The following is a 21,116-nucleotide window of genomic DNA, read 5'->3' as shown; positions in this document are numbered from 1 at the left end:
TAAGGTTAGCTCAAATTAAGTAAAGCACAAAAAAATAAAATCTCTCATTCAGAGACATTTTGATCTTAATTTTATTTTATTTCCCAACAAAGACAAACACATTTGCATTAGCTCTGTCCAACCAGTAATCAGTAATATCAATAAAACTTTTTTAAAATTTAGATATAGTTACCGTAAAATTTGGATTGATCCCAGAGTTACCTGTAATTTGAGTCAACAGGCCCCTTAAAAAAATGGTGGCATCTCCTCATTAAAAATATCCACGTCTCCCATTCAGGTTGCCTCTGTGAGCAGGCCCCTGTATCACTGTCAGACAATGCCATCTGTTTTGTCTAACGTCCCCTCCGTCCTTCTCTGCCCCCCCTCTCTTTCTGTCCCTCCATCCTCCAGGTCGTCCACTCCCTCCAACCTCTTCCTCCACCCTGCTCCCTCCGTCCCTCCCGTCCTCCTCGTCTGCCCCCCACCACCCCTCCCCCGGCCCGTCCCCACCGATCAGGGAATGCCAGGTGCCCCTGCTGGAGAAAAACTCCACCCACTCTCACCTGGAGCCCCACCCGGAGGATTCATACTTGCTCCGGGCCCAGCCCTCGTCCACTGGTAAGAGAGCGCTCCATTCAACCATCCTTTCATTCTCTCTTCTCTTTTTTTTTCGTTTTAATGTTTGCATCAATATGCCATCCATCACCTGAGTCGATGCATTACCTCATCATGTGTCCATTTCCTGATCTGATTTAGTCGTTCAGTAAAATGCCAAGCAATGCTGCGCTTTAATTTAATGTCACATCTTGTTCGGCTCTGGCCATTTGTTTCTGCTTCTCTGCATTCCACTGAAGTCAGCATTTGTTTGCAGGGCTGGAAATCAAACTGAGGGGACGTTTTTACTGTGATTGCTTTAAAATAATAAGAGAATGTAAAAATAAATAAATAAATAAAATTTGTGGACAGTAATAGGGGTTTTTTTTCGAGAAGACGTAAAACTTTTAATTTGGATCATTCGTGGATGAATTCAAAGCAAACAATTACAGCGTCAGGTAATCGTTATATGACACTGATTGTAATAAAAAACTGTTTATGATTTTTAAATCAGTTGTTGCATAAGCATAAAAAGAACTAATAAAAAAATCCTGTCTTCCTTTTATTTTTTTGTGGCACATGTGACAATCCTAGACTGACAATTGCTGATTCGTTAATGGATTGCATTTTAAATGTAACCCTCCCACCTTAACCAAAAAAAAAAAAAATGATGCAAGGAGAAGCAACCCCCTACTCTCTGCAGAGTGCAGCTTGGTTGCCACTGAGTAGGTGTGCTTGTAGTTATTTTCCATATGACATTAATAATCCGCTGGAAAGTGAAAGGTAAGGGGATGATGAATTTTAAGTGCCAGCAGGAGGATCAGCGTAGCAAAGACAAACTAGTTAGTTTCCCCAGCTTTAAGCTTTCTCTTTCATCACCGGGCCCTTCTTGTTGGCTGTTAGAGGCCTCGTGTGCTTATATCAGCACCTCACAACTATTTTTCTCCTCTTACGATGTGTGCGCGTACACATGCACGTGCAAACGTCTGCAGTGATGAGGCTGTTCATCAGTATACGCATTTATTCTCAACAATTAGCTACTGTGGGGCAACTCTATGCCTCCCTTTCCCGCTCTTCCCTGTTTCTCCATTCCTCTGTGCATCTGCACTTGTAATCAGTAGATATATTTAGCAAAGGCCTGATGGGAGGGAGAGGGGTGGGCAGAGAAGTCCTAATGTGATTTTTGGTGGAATACAATCTATTGTTAATGGCGTTAGGCTCTCCTTTGATCCAGTATAAATCTTCATTAGGGAAGGCCCGGGTCCCAGGTTCAAGAGCAACGTGATTAGGAGGCTTTTAAAATGACGTTACATCAGCCTTCTAATTGGTTTACTGTTTGCTGGGGCAACATCAATCATTAGCCCAGTAACCGCACAGCAAATAAATTCACTCTGCCACTGACACCCTAATGGCAGACACTGGTAAAGAGGGAGAGTGAGGCTCGCAGGCGCACTCTCTCTTTCTCTCATTCTTGTTCGTATACACCCACACTTTCTGTTGTGGGGCTTCTTTCAGTCTCTGCTGAGCTTGTACGCGCAGACAGCGAGCAAGAGAGACAAAGAAAGAAAACAATGACGGAGAAGCTGGGAAAGAAAAAAAGAGGAAGAAGAGGCACAAAGAGGCAAATGGGAGCAGAGAGAGAGAGGGGGGAGAGAGAGAAAGCCAAACTTTGACTTCTTGAAGTTGTTTAATGAGACATCGTGCATGAAAAAAAAGGAGAGAGAAAAGAAAGCAGCCAGAACACACCAGTAAAAATAGATGGGGATAGGGGGGAAGTGAGTGAAAGGGAGACAGAGACGAAGGCACGTAGAAAGTTAAAGAGACACGGGGTAAAAAAGGGTAAACTGATGAGAGCTTCGAGGTTGAAAGGGAGATATTTGGATGGGAGAGCAACAACATTCGGATGAAAGTGCTACTTTTCCAAGCTAGGACTGCCGATCTAATGGTGTGCAGAGAGAGTCCTTGGCTTTGGGCATCCATTAAAATTGGCCTAAATGAGTTCAGAGTGTCAGTCTGGCACTGCATAAACATAGCCTGGCATGCAGGCGAGGCGAGCAATGGCTGCGAGCAAATAAAACACCTATAACCGGCGACTGTTTATGCATGTGCTGTGAAAGTGCATGCCTGTCTGAATATGTGTTTGGTGTGGTCCTGGAGAGAGTAGATGCTGGGCAGGAAATGAGCCTTACCAAGCCAGGCAGAAACTGACCACAGTGAGATAATCCTCAGGAAACTGCATGCTGCGTGTGTGTGTGTGTATTTGTGTATGTGTGTGTGTGTGTGTGCTCCTCTAAAGTAGTCCACCATTACCTAAGCTAACAGGTGGACAGACATGACTTGTGTTCCTAGTGAAGCGTGACAGGTGAATGGGAACGGAACGTTGTTGCCGAGGATTGGCTGGGAATTGGTCTGCGAATGTTTATATGGGAATACTGTCTGGCTCGGAGCACCTGTCTGGGAACGCTCCCTCGGAACGACGGGAGAGCTGAGACGACCAAACGGAGCGTAGCAGATCGCTCCTGGAAAGAGCTAGCATTAGCGCTGTCTCTGGCCATTCATTATGCATGGGGAACACTAAGCTATTTTTAGCTCAAGCCTCTTCTAAAGTGGCTAGCTATCTGCTGCCAGGGAAGCCACCTCAAGTCACTGCCGAAGCAATGAATGTTTAATGGCTTTGTTGAAACAAATCTACAGAAACAAAGGCACAACAAAGGCACACTCCCTTCTTCTCCGCTAATGTTATTCTTCCCTAATGGTGCTTATGTAAGGGTGACATTTGCAAAGCAGTTGGACAATTTGTGCATTTGTATTTGTGTGTGTGTGTGTGTGTGTGTGTGTGTGTGTGTGTGTGTGTGTGTGTGTGTGTGTGTGTGTGAGGTGGGGGGGTGGGTGCAGGGTAAAATGCACGCATGCATTTCTGCTCATAGACTGTTTGTTTTTGGCTGAATTTGATGACTCTTCTCTAGCGGATTATTGCCTCCTAATTAGACAGAGATGACTAGCCAAGGCAGAGGCGGTGTGTGTGTGTGTGTGTGTGTGTGCATGTATGTGTGTATAAATGTATGTCTTTAACTTTATTTCCTCTTTGTGCCAGCACGTGTCTGTTGTAGTGTGTGCAATGGTGTACAATAAAACCTTAGTGAGAAATAAGCTCCTTTGTCAGGCTGTGTGTGTGTGTGTGTGTGTGTGTGTGTGTGTGTGTGTGTGTGTTTCACCTCAAGTTCTCCTTCCATGCTCAGCCTCAGAGCTCTGAGAAGAATGACAAATGAGGAGCATGTGACATTCTCAGATAGAGGACGCATGAAGCAGCAACACATGGGAATATACCACCCTTAAAAACATGGGGAACATGGCAATTAGATTGGAAGGGAAGGTGCATGAAAAACAATGAAGGTTGGTGCAGCAGTTTAAAAAAAAAAAAAGAAAAAAAAAGGAAAGTGGAAGCAGTGGAGATATGGGGCGTGAAATAAAGAGATGGGTAGACAGAGGGAGTGAGAGGGATAGAGGGACGATAGGGAGCGAGGGGTGGGAGCTGAGCCCTGCAATGATCCCTTTTTAACTGCTGAATGGGCATTTCTGTCCTGCACACAGGCACACACACACAGATGCACATCCTGCCCTGTGACTTTTCTCTGTTAACCACAGAAAATGTCAATAAACAGTTTACCCATCCAAGGCTGCAAAACAAACTGCCTTGGTTGGTTCTTGCTGCCAGTTGGCCACACACACACACACTGTGATATTAATATGATGTGCGAGGCCCTTCTTCTGGCTGAAGTGTGTTTAACAGGTTAGCAGACAGGCTAATGCTCTTCTGCTGAATGAGGCCACTTTGAATTGGCGAGCATAATGAACTTCCAGGGATTAGCCCGAGCCAAACGCACCAGCTTACAGCTATAGTCCCCCTCTCTCTCCGGTCACAGGGGACCTTGGACAAGAATAAACTGGGTCAGGCTTCGACAGCAGTCGGAAGGGGGCTCAGAGCTTCTCCACAAAAAACAAAACAAAACCAAGAGCTGTCAAGTAAATGCTTTCTGTTTACTCACACTGGCGAGTGAAAGAGAGGGAAAAGAAAGGAGGAAAAGATAAAGTGGAATAAAAAGTGATCTGCTTGGCTGCTCACTAATTGCTCTATTTCCTTTTTCGCATGTTTGGTCTTTTATCAGACCAGGTTCCTAGTAAAACGGTTGTTCCTATTAGTCTACCTGCGGGTTGTAGTTTGGAAACCACACACTTTATCTGACTAAGTCCCCTATCTTAATTTATTAGAACCATTTAGCTCAAGATTGCTCATTCCTGCACGCCGCCTCTGTTCCAATGGTTACTCGCGTTTGTGTATTTGTGGCCAAAACAGAAACGCAAATGTTTTCTTCGGTTCTCTGCATGTATGAAAAAAACAGCCTTGTACCTCAGCCTTGCTCCTCCAGCAGACCCCACTTCTCAATATGTTTGTGTTTTCTCCAGCGAGCTCTAAGGGTTGTTTTTTGGGTTGTGTTTTTTTATGGATTTGAAGTCTGCATGAGAACAAATTTCTTTGACATCAATCTCCCGTGCTGTAGCAGAAAAAGGAAAGCAATTTGTCTCTGATCATAAATATTTTGCAGCACGTCTAGAAATATTTTTCTTCTCTTTTCTGTTTTTTTTTTTCTTCCTTTCTTTCTTTCTTGAACTTCTACCAAAGGTTGAGGGACTTTTTGGAAGAATAGTGCTTTCTTTAAAAAACTTGTTCTTTTTTTTCGCTGCAGCACATTTTACGACAACACAAGCAGAGCATTAGTAATGAGTCGTTATCCACTTTATTCAGTAAATATTGATTCAGCGAAGAATAAAAGGAACAATCGCATTCTATCATGTAACAATTCAGTTCGGTTAGCCCGACAGAACATGACAGCCGCGGCGGTCCCAGTAGGCTACGAAGAGAGTTAATGCATAGAATTACAGGCAATACTTTTCTCCGAATTTACATTTTTCTGACATTATCTGGAGACGTGCAATTGAATTTGCTGCTGAATGATAGATAACAGGATTAGCATTTTTTTCTCTTTTGCTTTGAGTCTGCAAAGCAAAATGCACTTATTACAAAAAGTGGTGGATGCAAGTTTCTGCAGACAGAACAGAGCGTGACTTGATACCTGCGCAACATAATTTAGTGGCTGGATATTTGAAGAAAACCCTCTCCAGTGGTTGGAGTGTGTCTGACTCTGCACACACACATACACACAGAAGATTTTACCACATTCACGCAACCAGGCTACAGCAGTTTGTGGGAAAAGTAGGGCTGGGGAAAAAAGTATTCCTCTTCCATACAAGGTGTGCCATATATTATTCATTCAAATTTGAATGAAAAACCTGTTCAATATTTATGGGAGAGAAAGTGAACAAAAGCATAAGGCATGCATTTTTGTACGCAGATTTAAACACGGGAGATAGCAGGCTGGTCTAGTGAGCGTGGGGTTGCCTAGTTGTATTTTTTGCATCGTTGGGACTGTGTCCATGCCTGCATACGTGCCCAGCCAGTATACGGCTTTTATTTTTTGTATTTAGATGCTTGTGTGCTTTTGTTGATATGGGTACACTATATAAAAGTATTTATGCAGATAGGGTGCAGTAAAAGGTATTTCACATTTATAGGGACGTTGCAGGGAGGGGAAGTCTAGTTAATTTTATTTATAAAGTGCTTTTAACAAACAAGGTTTATCTTAAAGTGCTTTACATTTCAGCAAAGGAACACAAGGAAAATGCAAATAAAAGGAAGATGAAAGAGAAACAATCCTTAACAAGAAATAGGGCAGTATAGGAAGGAGGAGGAGGAGGGAAGTACACGAAATAAACCCCACCGCATGCTTTAATATCAATTTACGTGCAGAGTTTATGATAGAGAAGGATGGTCTTTCGGGCTGTGTTGTGGCTGCATGTATGCGGGTGATTGCATGCACGCATGTGTATCTGTTTCTCCCAAGAGCATCTTTGCACGCACAAACAGATGTTTAGCGTCTCTCCTGTGTAGCAGAGGTCAGGCCCCATCTTTTTTCCCCCAGTCTCCTTCCCCCTTCTCGCCCCTTCTCTCCTTTCACGAGCATCTGTTCTCCAGCCACGGCAGTGACACCTGCATCCCCGCAGTATCGCAGAGGAATCAGGTCACCTCGCAAACTGGTTGTCATTACAACGGGAGTTGCAAGCAAGCCGGGTTCCCCTTAAACACCCATTCAGGAGAACAAAGAAAGATGCATTTGCATAATGTAGATGCAAAATGCATTCGTCTTCTGATTTGGTTTCTATCTGTCAAAAGTCGTCACCCCCCCTCCCTCCCTCCGCCACACACACACACACACGTGAACAGGCAAATATCAAAGCGGAAGAGCAGACAGGAGAGTTCAGCACATCCACACTTCTCCCTTCCTCTCGCACGCTGTTTCTTTTCTTATCAAATCCAAGAGAAGATGACATATGGAGGAGGGCAAGTGTGATCACGCAGCTTGACAAAGCAGTTGCTTTTTTGTTGTTTTCACCCCACACATATGTGTGTGCACGTGCTCCAAACTTTGATCAATTGGAGAAAGACGACGCACCAAGTAAACAGTCTCATGTATCTCCATACTCAGTAATGATGAAAGTCTGATGCGTGGCATCGATGAAAGAAATAGCAAACGATGTCGTAAAGCTGCGTGAAGCATAAATGACGTGCAGGTTTTGCACTGTCATGATATGTAATTTTTTAAGCAGCTGGCAACAAAAAAAGTATGTTAAGATCTCCTGTACCGTATAGTATGTGGTTTATTGATTTTCCCGTGCAAACCCACACACACGCACGATGAAGATGGGCTCAAATCCCCCACTGATTCATGGAAAGAGGGAGAGGGGGAGGGGGAGAGAACTGTGATGTGTGAATGGGTGTTCTCGTCTGAGTCATCCGGGTTTGTTTTTCAGCTCTCTCACTCAACAGTCCATTAGCTCATTGTTGGAAGGGCTGGTATTGGATTCTAGCTGACATGTTCCCCCAAGTCTGAGAGCAAGAGATGAGGGCGCACGCTGTGCTGAGTGCTCTAATATTGCTCACACGCATCTTTTTGCTACTTGGGGGGGAAAAAGAAAACTGGAGAGAAAACGTAAAAGTGAGACAAGGAGAGAGAGGAGTGGATAAAAATGAAGATGGACAAAATGGAGAAAAACGTGAATCAAAATGTAAGAAGATGATTATCAAATTCCACGTGTCTGTTGAGCTGGAATTTCCTTCTCAAATAAGTTATCGACCGTTTGGAAAACATGAGACCTACTCCGAACCAAATGATTGCAGATGCAAAAGTAGTACATAATGGAATGATAATGAAGTTATTTGCAAGCTGAAGAGCTTTGCTTTTGACATACTGCGAAATAATCACCAAATATCAAATAACATTTCTGTTCTACTTTTGGGTTTGTAGCATTTTGGAACCGAGTCCTTGATCCCTTTGATCTGAGACTCTATTTTCACACAGAAGTGTTTTTCTTAAATTCATCTCTGTGCTTGTTTTCTTCCAGGGGCTGCCAACCACCAGAGTCAGACCACGCTACGACCTCCACTGCCCCCTCCACACAACCACCACACTTTGTCCCACCAGTCTGCCAACAGCCTGAACAGAAACACCCTGAGAGGCGGACGAAACCCCATTCACGCACCCGCTCCAGGGACGGGAGATGGTCCGACCACCCCTGAGTCTGTCCAGTTACAAGACAGCTGGGTGCTTAACAGTAACGTGCCGCTGGAGACCAGGTCAGAGTATATATTTTCTGTTTTGTTTTGGATTGTTTTTCTGTTGACGGGTTTACCTGACGCTGATATCTGGAGCCACTTACAGTAAGCACAGCAGTTGAATAAGCCTTGAGTAATCAATAGTGAGGAATGAAAGGTCAGATCCATTCAGCAACATTTCTGTAAGCTCAGTGTGGCGGTGTCAGACAGAAATGTTAGAAGAGAAAGAAAGAAGCTGTGGTGTATTTGGCCATGATGTAAAATAACAACTATTCACTCACTAGGACTACCACAAAACGTGTTACACTAAAAATGAAAGAATACTTAAGAACTTAAAAAGGAAGGAAATTAGGGAACTGGGAACAAATCAATGGAAGGTCTTGGCAGACTAGCAAAAAAAATATTAGACTTCATGGGCCATGGACACTTTTCAAACTATGTCCTCTTGAAATAAATGGTGCTGTAACCTAAGTGATGAAGTGACTATTTAGTAAGCTGCTGTGGCTGACAAGCTAACTGGTAACAGAGTGTCTTAATAACACTGGCTATCTCTAGCCAGTAATAAGCTGTCGAAGCTTTTTTGCCGTGGCAACTGCTGCTTTTGGGAGCCTTTTAAATAGTCTGTGTTTAACTGTGAGTTAATGCTACGGCAGCCCTGAGAGGTCAAACACACTGGAGCTTAAGAAAAAAACACAATGGAAATATAAAATTACACATTGGAAGTATAAAAAAACAAAATCTCACAAAACACAACAGAAGCGTTTCTGGGGACACAATAACGTGACGGATCAGCGGAAGTGAAAGGAAGCAAAGCATGCAAAGGACTGCACTGAGACATGCTTACAGGAAGTGGAGGATGTGTAGGGTAGTGTGTGTTTGCGTCACATAGAGCAGCGGTCCCCAACCTTTTTTGCGCCACGGACCAGTTTATGTCCAACAATATTTTCACAAACCAGCCTTTAAGGTGTTGCGGATAAATACAACAGAATAAAACCAGTACTGGTACCAAAAAAGGAAGATTTATTCATAACACAGGGGAAAAGACCCAGGAAAACAGAGTTAATTATAAATCGATAAAAAAAAATGACGATAATAAGCCCCAAAATCTGTAAATATTTATTATTTAAATATTTGCGTTCTTGTGTAAGAACAGAGACAATTAATATTAATTAATTAATAATAATTTGCTTAGGCTCCAGCTTAGTGGTTATTAGCAAATTACTAGCAACATTCCACTTAACCATTCATCAGCTGCTTTTTCTTGAAATCTACATATAAATAAATCAAAAACTTTTGTATTTTTTTAAATATTTTGGACCAATAGCAACAACAAAAAAAATCTACCCATCCCAGCTTTAAAATGAAAGGTCCACTTTGACATCGCCATTCCTTTAAAGGTCAGCAAAGCTTTTAACACCGAAAAGTGGAAAAGTAAAATGTCGACACTTCTCCAGCTGTAACACAAACCTATCACAGTCAGAATATTCATTAACTTCAGTCTACAAAGCTGTGTTCACCAAACCTAAAAAGAATCCACGTTTTAAAACGTGATCTAAGCCTGCGAAATTTCATTACAAACTCCACCTCAGAGCGCTGTACAAACTACTCTGCCTTCACAAGTGAAACCACTTATTGCAATTGCACTGGAATTAACTGACCCTGTATTTGCTCTTAAAATGCTGCTTTGACCGTTGTCCCTTGTTATTTTTTGTTATTTAACACCCACCTAACACCAATTTATTTTTTAATTCAACAAATCACTGATTGTCTCCGCCATGATGAGTTTGTATATTTAGCATTCTTGTTATAAATGTTATGGAACCCTGAGATATGGATATCAGTTCATAGGCACTGTGAGAGTGGAGCACCTGCATGAATTGTCTGAATAATACAGTTCAGCTAATTGTCTCTTAAACGTTCATAATTAGGTCCATAATATGTTGCACAGAGATACAATTTCTGTATTTTTTCCTCTTTTATACCAACACAATGGATTTTAAGTCAAATATATGATCAAAGTGCACACTAGCAAGGGTTTTACAATGTTTCGCATTAACTTTGAGACATTTTCAGAGTCCCAGAAATAATTGTGTGTTTGTGACAAACATCATCATGACCAGACAAGTCCTGTTCTCTTACAGACATAATAGCTGAATGTTGAATTTGCATTTTATAGTTTTGTCACTATCAACAGATATCAGTGCAAATATGGTTGCCATGATTAGGTTGAACAAAACAAAATGAACCTATCAAAGAGATAGGAACAACTTTAGGAGTGGCCAAATCAACAGTTTGGTACATCTGGCACCAAAAAGGCCTGGGAGACCACAAGTACAGTGCACAATCACAGAATTATTTCCATGATTAAGAAAAAAATAAAGTGTAAAACTCTGATTATACTCAAGAAGAAGAAGACCAGATGAGCCAGAAAACAGCTCAGGTACACCCGTAACATTGATAATGACCCATATACAGGAAAAGTCTTCAATGGCAAAGTCAGTCGTTTGTTCTCAGCCAAAAAGAGAATTCTCTTGATCTTAATAAGTACACAACAGAAGGTGGCTGCAAGAGCATCTCAGTGGAGGACACACAGCATTTATGTGCCGTCCACAGTTCTAAACTTCAAGCAGTCACTGACTGAAAAGGATTTCCATCCAAGTAGTAATAACTATGCTTGTATTTAAAATTGTTAGTTTCTCAGTTTGAGCCTCTGAAAATGGGGGACTGTGTTTAAAAATTACTGTCATTCCTAAGCAGTTAATGCAAAATGTTTGTAAAAGCCCCAGAATTAAAATTGAAAGTCTGCACTTTAATCACTTATTGATTGTATGCTTTAAAAACCCATTGTGGTGACGTACAGAAGCAAAACTACAAAATGTGTCTCTTTGTCCAAGGAATTATGGACCTAACTGTATCTGCACTGCTTTAGTTCCCAAAGCAACCACGATCTCACACATTTCCATTATTTCTAAACCAGTATATGAACCTTTAAATGAAAAGCCAATGGCTCCAGGCTGTGATTCATAAAAGTGTGCTGCTCAGTTTCCTTCTCTACCTCATCCCCAAACAGGACGCCTTACAAAAGAGTATTATGCATGCAACCTGGAGTGAAGAAGCAGGAAATACAAACCTTTTCACACACTCTACCCATGTGGGGGAGGGGGGGGGTCAGTACACAAAGAACACTTACCAGGAAAACAGAGCATTCATGCAGGGTATTACTATTCATGAAGCATGGCAGTGAGAGGGAGACTGCCTGCATGCTTGTTCGCATGCGCATGGTCAGTCTCCGAGCATTTACTCTGCAAGCTGTACTTGTGTTTCTCCTGCTGGGTGCTGAGGCTTCCAGCACTGATGGGCCTGGATAAACTCCCCAGAGCGTTGGACCTGTGCAGTATTTATGAGGCCTGGCTATGTTTAATTCATCCCCACTGATCTCAGGTCTATGCTCAACCTGTGCTCACACATTGTGCTTGTATGCATGATGGGTAGGAACAAGAATACGTACACCTTTAAAAAGAAGCTGTTTCCACTGGCAGTTTCTTCTTCTAGGCCTGCGTTGTTATGTTGACGTGACTGGCACAACATCACTCGAGATGAAGGACGATTTGTTTTTCTTGCAATTTCTGATCCAGTGATGTAGGATGAAAATAAAATGTATTTAAAGTTATAAATCCTGTTTCGCCTTATGACTGCTATCTTTGCAGATTTGAAGCGTCTCACACACACACGCCCACACTGTTGAGGCCTCTACAGTGCCAGTATTTGGTCATGTTCAGGTGGTGGGGTTTGGCATGGCTCAGAGCCTGTCGCTGTGAATGGAGCCCAGAGCAGCACACAGAGTATTCCAGCTCCACCCTCCAGCCCAGATTGGGCCCTCCTCTCCAGTCCAGGCTATGGTGGAGGCTGGGTGTGCTGGCTTGAGCTGCTGGAGTTGCTGGAGCTCGTGATTGGGACGGAGCCAGCCAGGCAGAGCCAGCGAGTCACACCATCCCTGTGTTGGCAGAGCCTGTCCTCCATCTCATTATAACCTGCAGCTATAGGAAATGATGAGCAACCTGTTCATGTGAGGGGAGGGAGTGTATGTGCGTACGCTTGTGTGTGTATTTGCATCCAAGCATGTGTTTGTTTTTTGTTTTTTTAAAATCAGACTGCTCCCCACTGTAATCATATGTAAATCTTGGCATTTGTTGTCCACTCATTATGCATTGTGTGTGTGTGTATGTGTGTGTGTGTGTTTGTGTGTGTGTTTGTGTGCGTGTGTGCATGCGTGTGTGTGTGCACATGCGTTTTGGCTTGACCCGACAGTGTGACAGCGGTGAGAGGATGAAGATTGATCACCTAAGAACACCCCAGGGCTTGGATGACTGGCAGAGACAGAGAGAGATAGAAACAGAGGGGGGGGGCGGGGGGGGGGCGGTTATATAGCAAAGAAATATAAGTCAGGAGAGTGGGAGGTGAGAGGGCGGGGGAATGTGGAAAGGAATGGTTTACGGTAGAGGAGGGAGAGATAAAGAAGGAGAGAGAGGGAGAGAAATGAAGAGAGGTGGTGATTGAAGGAGATTGTTTTGGGGAGTGTGTGTGAGAGATAGAAAGGCAGAAGAGGGAGATTGAGGCCCGCAGAACATGGATACATTTACCCGTGTGAGATAAATGACTATAGATGGCTGGTGCCGCTGCGTGTGCGTGTGAATGAGAAACACAGAGACAGAATACATTTCTCTGTGTGAATGCGACCGCATGTGTGTGCTCGTGTGTGTGTGTGCACGATTTGTGTGAAAGCATCTGATTTCCAATCGCTCCCTCTGAGCCCCTATGGGTGGCTCATGCCAGGTTCAATCTCCGTGATCTCGGGATATTCCCTCGCACCCCGGCACGCTCCTCTGTGGGCCACAACCCTGGGGGGTGGCGGAATAAGATCACTGAGAGGGATGCGGCATCTCAATTTAGCTGGAAGGAGCTGGAAAGGAAGGGGTGGACGTTACTACCGGTTACTTTCAAATGCATTACTGTGGGGACAGATACAAAGATGTTACCTGTTGGAACAACAACCGGTGAAGAAGAAGGAGGAGAGGCAGTATATCTGTTCCTAAATGATATATTGTAGGCACTACTGTAACAGGCACCGCTGTGTAACATCAGGTTTATTAACCCCTTAGCAGTCCAATTAGTCCCCTAAACCATCCAATGTCCCGTGGGCGGTACGTCCGACTGCTAAGGGGTTAATGACATATTCATACATTAAAGCTACAAACTCAGTAATTTTTTAATGTTATTTAACAAATATACATTGATTAGTGTGTAATTACATCGTCCAACAAAATGACACATTCTCATACATAATCCATTAAAAATACATAGGAGCATGCACCAGTTTGTTATTCCCCCAACATATTTGTTGGTCTTCCTCTTCACCTCAATGACAAGAACATATGCATAACATAACATACTCATTAATTTCCAATATTGTCACAGTTACTTATTGTCAGCAGATTAGACAAACGACCATCTCCAGACAAAAGTCTGCTAAACAACAGCAGCTGGTTATAAGCTAGCGTTATACCAGCTAATGTTATGCTCAAGTGTCCTAAAAATCACACTTTTAATCTGATAAACAAGTTTGATGTTTTATGACTTTTATCACTGAGTGTCCGAGTCCACTTCAAAGATAGTTTCACTAATGCTGGCCAACAGAAGCTAATAGCGGCTAACAGAAGCTAATAGCAGCTAACAGCAGCAAAAACAACAGCGCTTATCAACAGAAACGTTCAGCATATCCTAAGCAAGAAACAACTGTAATGTGATTGCCAAATTTTATACAGCAATGCATTACATTACTGCATTGCTGAAAATTTTTATGTGATTACAGTAATGCAATGATAATGAATTGCAAACACGTTCCACCCAACACTAGTAGTGCCGTTTTACCCACAGAAGTTACCTCCTGCTGGCCATTAGAAAGAATGCAGTTTTAAGAGGCTAGAGGCTAAGTCCAGTTTTATGTAAAGTCAATGACTCAATGCCTAATTGGCTTCATTTAAAAAGGATCTCTCAAATGTTCCTTTAACAGAATTAAAAAATGGATAAAATCCCAGTACAGCGCCTAGTTTACAAGGAAAAAAGAAAAATCTAAGATATATACATAATCTGCCTGGATTTTGCTTTTTATGAACATTAGAACTCTGAATTTTCCCCTCATCTGCACAACAATAAGCAAATGAATCCCAATCTACTGTATCCATCTGCACACAATTTTTTCCTACAATCGTAGCAGGTAGCAATACTCACGACTCCGTCCTTGAGCATCTTCCTCTCCCTGGGCTCTTTGTTTCATTCTCAGATCTGACTGTTTTTCAGTCACCCCCATACCGTGTAGACCCCCGTTAATTGTTCTCTACATCTGATGATGACTCTGAAAGTGCTATGCTAAGCAACCGCATGTTTGTGAGAGCTGAGAATATGAAGAGCGTGCGTGTGTGCGGGCAGGCAAAAAGCTTGTGTGTGTTTGTTCGCTCAAGGGGAATGCGAGCTTTGACTTCCTGCTAATTACCCAGCATGCTCTCTGTTCTGTGGTTAATTGTCCAGGTCCTCTTTTTCTCTCAATGGGGAGCGGGGTTGGAACGGAGTGAAAACACATCTTCTCGTCTTCTCTCTGTCTTCTAATCTATAGCCTTCATCTCCATTGTCTATCCTTCCCCTCTTGTGTCACTGTTTGTTCCGCAAGGATGAAAATTAAACACTCGGTAGCACATACGGGGCAATCTCATGAAAGAATAACCACATAAATTTATATTTTACTGCGTGTGGGTGGGCGCCTGTGTGTGAGCCCGGGTAAATGTGTGTCAGTGTGTGAGTCAGTTTTGGCTAATGTTCTGTATGGATGTGTGTTGCATATATAAGACAGAATGCATGACAGCGAGGTAGCGGTGGTTAAGGGAATCTCTGTCAGCTCTCTCTAATTATGTGTGACATTTCCACGCTGGACCCCTGTCAAAAACCCTACAATAGGCACACACAAAAGCACAAACACAAATACAAGCGTACACACGCACACACCCCAGCCTAATGATACAGAGTTGTGATTGCCGGCTGCCTGCTATGATAGAACCCCTCCATAGTCCTCAGCAACATAAATCAATGTCAATTACCTCCCCAGAGCACATTAGACACTTTCCATTCCTACTCGTAATTAGTATGGCCCATAGACATATTCCCATCCCACACCAAGCTCACAGCGGAGCTTCTGCACACAAACAACAAAGCCAGGGAATGAAATGATTTCACTGCTTAAGTTCAAACACATACCAGCACATCGAATCATACGCTTCGTGTGACACAGAATACAAACAGTTCAGCAGCTCACCCTCTCCTTGTGCTCACACGTGCATTATTTCAGTATCACCATTAATTACCGCTGGCCTTGCCATCACAGTGAGTCAGCAGCTGTGAAAATGAATTGAAACGAGCACATGAGCCGCTTGACCTTGGACGGCGCGCGTGTGTGTTTGAGCATATATGCATGCATGCCAGAGCATATAGGTTTATGCAATGCATAACAATGTGTTGATGTTGGTGAGAGTGAGAATGTGGTATTTTTAGACAATAACCTCTTTTTTTCTTTGGGTGTCATCGCCTCGTGGTCTTTCAGCCTCTATCTGTCTTCAGCTTTTTTCTCTCTCTTTTGCCTATTTTTTTTCCTGGAGTCACAGGCCATACCTGACAGCTAAAAGAGAGGAGCAGGGAGAGAAGCAATGGAAGAGGGAAAAAATCCAGCAAGATAGCAGTCCAACAATCAGTGGCTTAAAATGATGAGAGAGAAAGAGAGAGACAAAGCACAGACTGGCTGAATAATTGATAGAGAGTGGAACAGCGCTCCCAAACTAAATCTTCATGCTCTGAGCACGTCACCTGGTTTTGCCAACTGTTTTCAGATGAGCGGACATGCTGTTATGAAACAGCAGCGATCAAAAGGATAGAAGACCACAAAGTGCAGTGAAACACCTTTTTAAACAGATCATCGAGTCCAGTAACAGTGGTGGGTTATTACTGGTCCCATTAGACTAGTCTGAAAAGAAGAGAGAGCAGGCTGCAGAAGAAAGAGGACAACTCAGACACACATCTGTGCAGGAATGAGTCATTTGTCATGGTGTGGAGGTAGAGAGAAAGCACGAGGCTGGGGACTTGGAATCTGCTTTACTCCAGCTTGTCAAAGAGAAACCTGGCAACCTTCTCAGATTTTTGTGTTTTGTTCGACCGCATATGAAAGATAGATGGTCATGATGTTGCCCACTGATTTGCGGACTACTTTTGGCATTTTAGCCATCATTATCTTGGACTTTTGAAACCCCATGTGACCATATTTAAACTACAGGGTAGAGCTTTTGGTTTATCCATTATTCACCATTATATTAACTGGGATCAATTCAATTCAACTTTATTTATACAGTGCCAAATCACAACGACAGTCACCTCAAGGCACTTTACATTGTAAGGTAGACCCTACAATAATACATACAGAGAAAAAAATCATATAAAAATCATCACTTTGGTGACATTGTGAAGGAAAAACTCCCTTTTAACAGGAAGAAACCTCCGGCAGAAGCAGGCTCAGGGAGGGGTGGGACCATCTGCTGTGACCGGTTGGGGTGAGAGAAGGAAGACAGGATAAAGACATGCTGTGGAAGAGAGACAGAGATTAATAACAAGTATGATTCAGTGGTGAGAGGTCTATTAACACATAGTGAGTGAGAAAGGTGACTGGAGAAGAAATACTGGTAATGGTTAGCGAAAAAAACAGGTGAAAACCAAGGATACTGTATGCATACAGTAGCACCGATCTTAGCTAAAGCTACCCTTTATTTATTTATTTTGCTGTATTGACGAAGACTTAAAACCAGTGAATGAGACCATAAAGTCACCAGAAAATGTTTTCTGAGCTGATAAGTCAAGTGGGTCATCGGGTAATTTTCTCATGGGCATCTTATATACACTCAGATATTCTTCTTTTTAAAATTATTTCAACATTATTACAGCAGCGTGGGATCATCTTGACAGAGAAAAGGCACAAAAGGCAGCCAACATCTAAAGAAGAGCTTTGAATGTCCTTCAAGAAGCCCGGGGAACTATTCCTGAAAACTTCTTAAAGAAATGTCAAGAACGGTTGTCTAAGAGAGTTCATGCTGTGATGAAGAATAAAGGTGGTCATATACAGATCTTCAAGCTTGTTAGATGTGCGCAAACTCTGTTTTTGCCTTATATGCTCTGTTTTAATTTATATTTGCATCTGTTTCCTATTTTACTAGCAAAACATCCAGAAATTAGGGGTTCAAGACTGGTTGGTTTGGGGTTTTTTCATGATTTATAAAGACTTAGTAGTAATTTGGTAGTAATTAGTTCCACCTCTTCATAATGCATTCCACCAAGTCACTGCTTAGTCCTGTGAATCTGGCCTGATTAGGCAGGAGATAAAATTAGAAGTCAGATTTTAAACAAACCCCTGGCTTTGCCAAACATTTAGGAAGAGAAAAACATACAAATTGTAAAATAATTACCCAAATCCTAAACTGTTGGCTTGTTTACTCCCCATCCTATTGTCTCGCCACTTTTTTGGCCTGTCAGAGTAATTATTTTTTGTGAGGATAATGTTATCCTAACAGAGAAGTTATGGAAATAGTTTAGCATTTGTAATAATCCAAAATTATCCATTAATCATGACAGAATGCTGAAAACCCAGACTCTAGGCCTCACACTGCATTCAGATGAAGTGACGGCCAAAATTTGTTTACTCTCTTTGCAGAAATGTCTGTGTGGCCAAGGTTCATTATTCACAAGATAAAAGTAGGAGAGCATTCAGAGAGCATCTTCATATGTGCACACAAACACAGTAGCAAACACACAAACAAGCAAGTTCCACAAAAAGCTGGCACAAAAAGACTTTATTTTTCTGTCCAGTCATCTCTGAGGCAGTGGAGTGACCTTCTCTCCTCTGATAGATCACACTCACCTCACCTGAGGGCTTTGTTCTGTCATACCACCTGAGGTCTGCGTAGGGGCTGTGTGTGTGCATGCATGCCACAAAAGATGTCACAAAGGTTTCACTGAAGTTCTTCTTCTTGTGTCCTTTAAAAGAGTCTTCAAGTGCAGTCTTTCTCCTTGCTATGGCGAAAGTGTTCTTTCAAGGTCAGATAACAAAAGAAAATCCGAAAGAAGAAAGGGACTTTTTTTTGTAGGAGGGGAACGAGGGAAGACATGATTATAGGAATAAAAAAGGGGGAGAAAGAAGAGGAATATTGGAGTGGTAGTGGAAAAGAAAAGATAAGACAAGAAATAGGAAAAGCAGCTGGGGTAGGGGGAGCAGCGAAAGAGTGAGCGGGTGAGCAGGTGCAGTGATAGCAGAGGATAATGGGTAATATGAGCAAAGGGATGATGGTTCAAATCCCCCTTTTATCCTCTCTCTGAGCTCTGACCCTACCTGGACAATGAGGACAGCAAAAGGGGGATGGCAGTGATCCTCTCCAGCCATTAAGGGCAGAAACAAGGCAAATTATAAGTGGGGTGAGCAGAGGAGAAGCGAAGCCACAGAAGAAGGAAAAAAACAGGGCAGAGCAGGTGGAGGTTAAAAAGAGACCTCTGACTGGAACAGCACTGAATTGGAGACACAATCAGTTCAAGGATGTTAAAACCCATATGGCAGGAAGGGTTCATCGGAAAGTAAATTGGACAGAAGCTTGCACATATGCCCTGTCATCCAGACGGTGATTAGGTTATAGTTTGGTGTGTTTGCACTCAAGCAGAGCTTGTTTTAACCACTTACTTTATAAAGCGTCTTCCTGTGTGTGCTGACTTTTCTTTTTTTCACCCCTTTTTCTCATCTTCAGGCATTTTTTGTTCAAGACGTCGTCAGGGACCACCCCTCTCTTCAGTAGCTCCTCCCCCGGATACCCCCTGACCTCGGGAACAGTGTATTCTCCACCGCCTCGCCTGCTACCCAGAAACACCTTCTCCCGCTCAGCCTTCAAACTAAAGAAGCCGTCCAAGTACTGCAGCTGGAAATGTGCCGCGGTGACAGCCATCGCAGCCGCTGCCTTGCTGGCCATCCTGCTGTCTTACTTCATTGGTAAGTGAAAGCATTTTTATGAAAAGGGTTAACCAGATTTTATTTTGTTTTTTGTCTATATATACACCCCTGAACAAATACAAGCTCAGTCGACACACTGTGTCGCATTGACCTAAAATGCATAAACCTCCCACACCTCCACGACAAAGTGTCAAGTTAGTAGCCCCTGCCTGTAAGACACAAAGCAGATTCAGAAGGTGTGAGCTTTGTCACTTCAGTCGACTGCTGCACTGTCAAAATCAACCCCAGCTGGAGCCTCGGCCTCCAGTCAGCATCAGTGCACAGGCAGTTAGAGGGGCAGAAAGATACACAAACCGCAGCATACTGCGGCTGTTTCTGCAAGCAGGTATCAGTCAAGGTAGGAATCCTAACAGACCCAGCAGGAAAGTGGATGTTTTTCACTGATCTGAAGCCAACGTGCAATAGTCATACTTTAAGGAATGGCAGATACTCAGAGGAGAGCACTTACCCAGCACATCAGGAAGAGATTCTGATGGGCTGTCTACCGGCGAATCTGTGTGAAGAGAAGGGAGGAAAAAATACAAAACATTGCTTAGAGTGTGTGTGGGAGTGTGTGTGTGGGTGTGGATTTTATTCCTTCTTGACCTCATTCACTGGACAAAAGAATGCAGACCTATGCATCTGTGTGCATGTGTGTGTGTGTGTGTGTGTGTGTGTTTGTGTGTGTGTTTGTGTGTGTGTGTGTGTTTGAGGGAGAGAGGAAGACAATAGAAGGAGGAGGAACAGAAAATGAGGAAATGTAATTATGTATGAATGTGCATGTTTGTGTGTTTGTCTACTTCACTGTGTTAGTGTGTGTGCAAGAAGGCAGATGTGCCACTGAGCCCCTGATTGGCCTCTTACCCAAGAGACCAGAGTCAACAGATGGGGGGAAGAGTGGCATCAGCAGAAATAACAACCCTCTCTACATATATTATTAAGATCATTTTTTTCTTTATTTAAATATATTTATCCAAACGTGACCACATCGATCTAACCGTCCATAGTGAGTTTGTGATATATGCACCCATATGTGTGTCGTATGCATCCTGACCTACCGAATTTCATGCATGTGCACTCCAATCTGTGCATGTGTCAGTATTTGTGTGATTTGTGTAACCCCCGTGGAGTGCCCTTGACAGTAGTGTGTCCTCCAGAGCAGATCAAGGCCTCTTGCCGAGGGCACACAGTAAGATCCATTCTCTCCTGAGCTTTACACGGTCACACTGCAGTAGACAGCCACATATGGAACCACAAAACAAAAGCCGGGAGAAGGACGAAGGACGGCAACCGCTGCCCTCATACCCCCTAACCCCCCCGAAATCCTCTCCATATGTACTCAAGGGCACTGGAGCGCAGAAAGGACCAAAGACCTCCCGTTATTCATCTTTTACTCGAAGCGCAGAGCTCACCTGGGGCTTTAATGACACAAATATTTGTTTTCTTCAGAACATATAATTGTTAAATGAACATCTAATTGGGGACATAAATCAAAACACATTTGTTACCTTTCTTTTTTTCATACCACTCCATCAGTAATTTTTGGGTACCTGCAGACACATAAAGCTTTCTAACAACAGCCTGTCTTAATAATAGGTACTTTTAGATTGTAAGCTATATTATAAAAGATTTTTCTTTTTTATTATTGGTGTATTTACAGCACAAAAGAGCAAGCTATCCAGATACCCTGTCAGTATA

General features: G+C 42.9%; 1 protein-coding gene across 8 annotated transcripts in view; it reads left to right on the top strand.

Moving 5' to 3' along the window:
* tenm2a (teneurin transmembrane protein 2a) overlaps positions 1 to 21,116 on the top strand; it is a 216,665-nt gene that overhangs the window by 152,713 nt on the left and 42,836 nt on the right. For 4 of the 8 annotated variants that reach the window (XM_005719564.2, XM_005719563.2, XM_013908499.1 and 1 more), the window contains exons 4-6: positions 391 to 597; positions 8,092 to 8,323; positions 19,180 to 19,418. In XM_005719564.2, the coding sequence (XP_005719621.1) occupies positions 391 to 597; positions 8,092 to 8,323; positions 19,180 to 19,418 (678 nt within the window). The remainder of the gene's footprint in view (positions 1 to 390; positions 598 to 8,091; positions 8,324 to 19,179; positions 19,419 to 21,116) is intronic. The other 4 variants (XM_013908515.1, XM_013908508.1, XM_013908516.1 and 1 more) reach the window with 1 other exon arrangement.

This window comes from Pundamilia nyererei, unplaced genomic scaffold (genome assembly GCF_000239375.1).
Source record: "Pundamilia nyererei isolate P.nyererei 1_Seehausen unplaced genomic scaffold, PunNye1.0 scaffold00001, whole genome shotgun sequence".
NCBI classification, from domain to species: domain Eukaryota; kingdom Metazoa; phylum Chordata; class Actinopteri; order Cichliformes; family Cichlidae; genus Pundamilia; species Pundamilia nyererei.
This window is presented reverse-complemented; position numbering and strand designations above follow the sequence as displayed.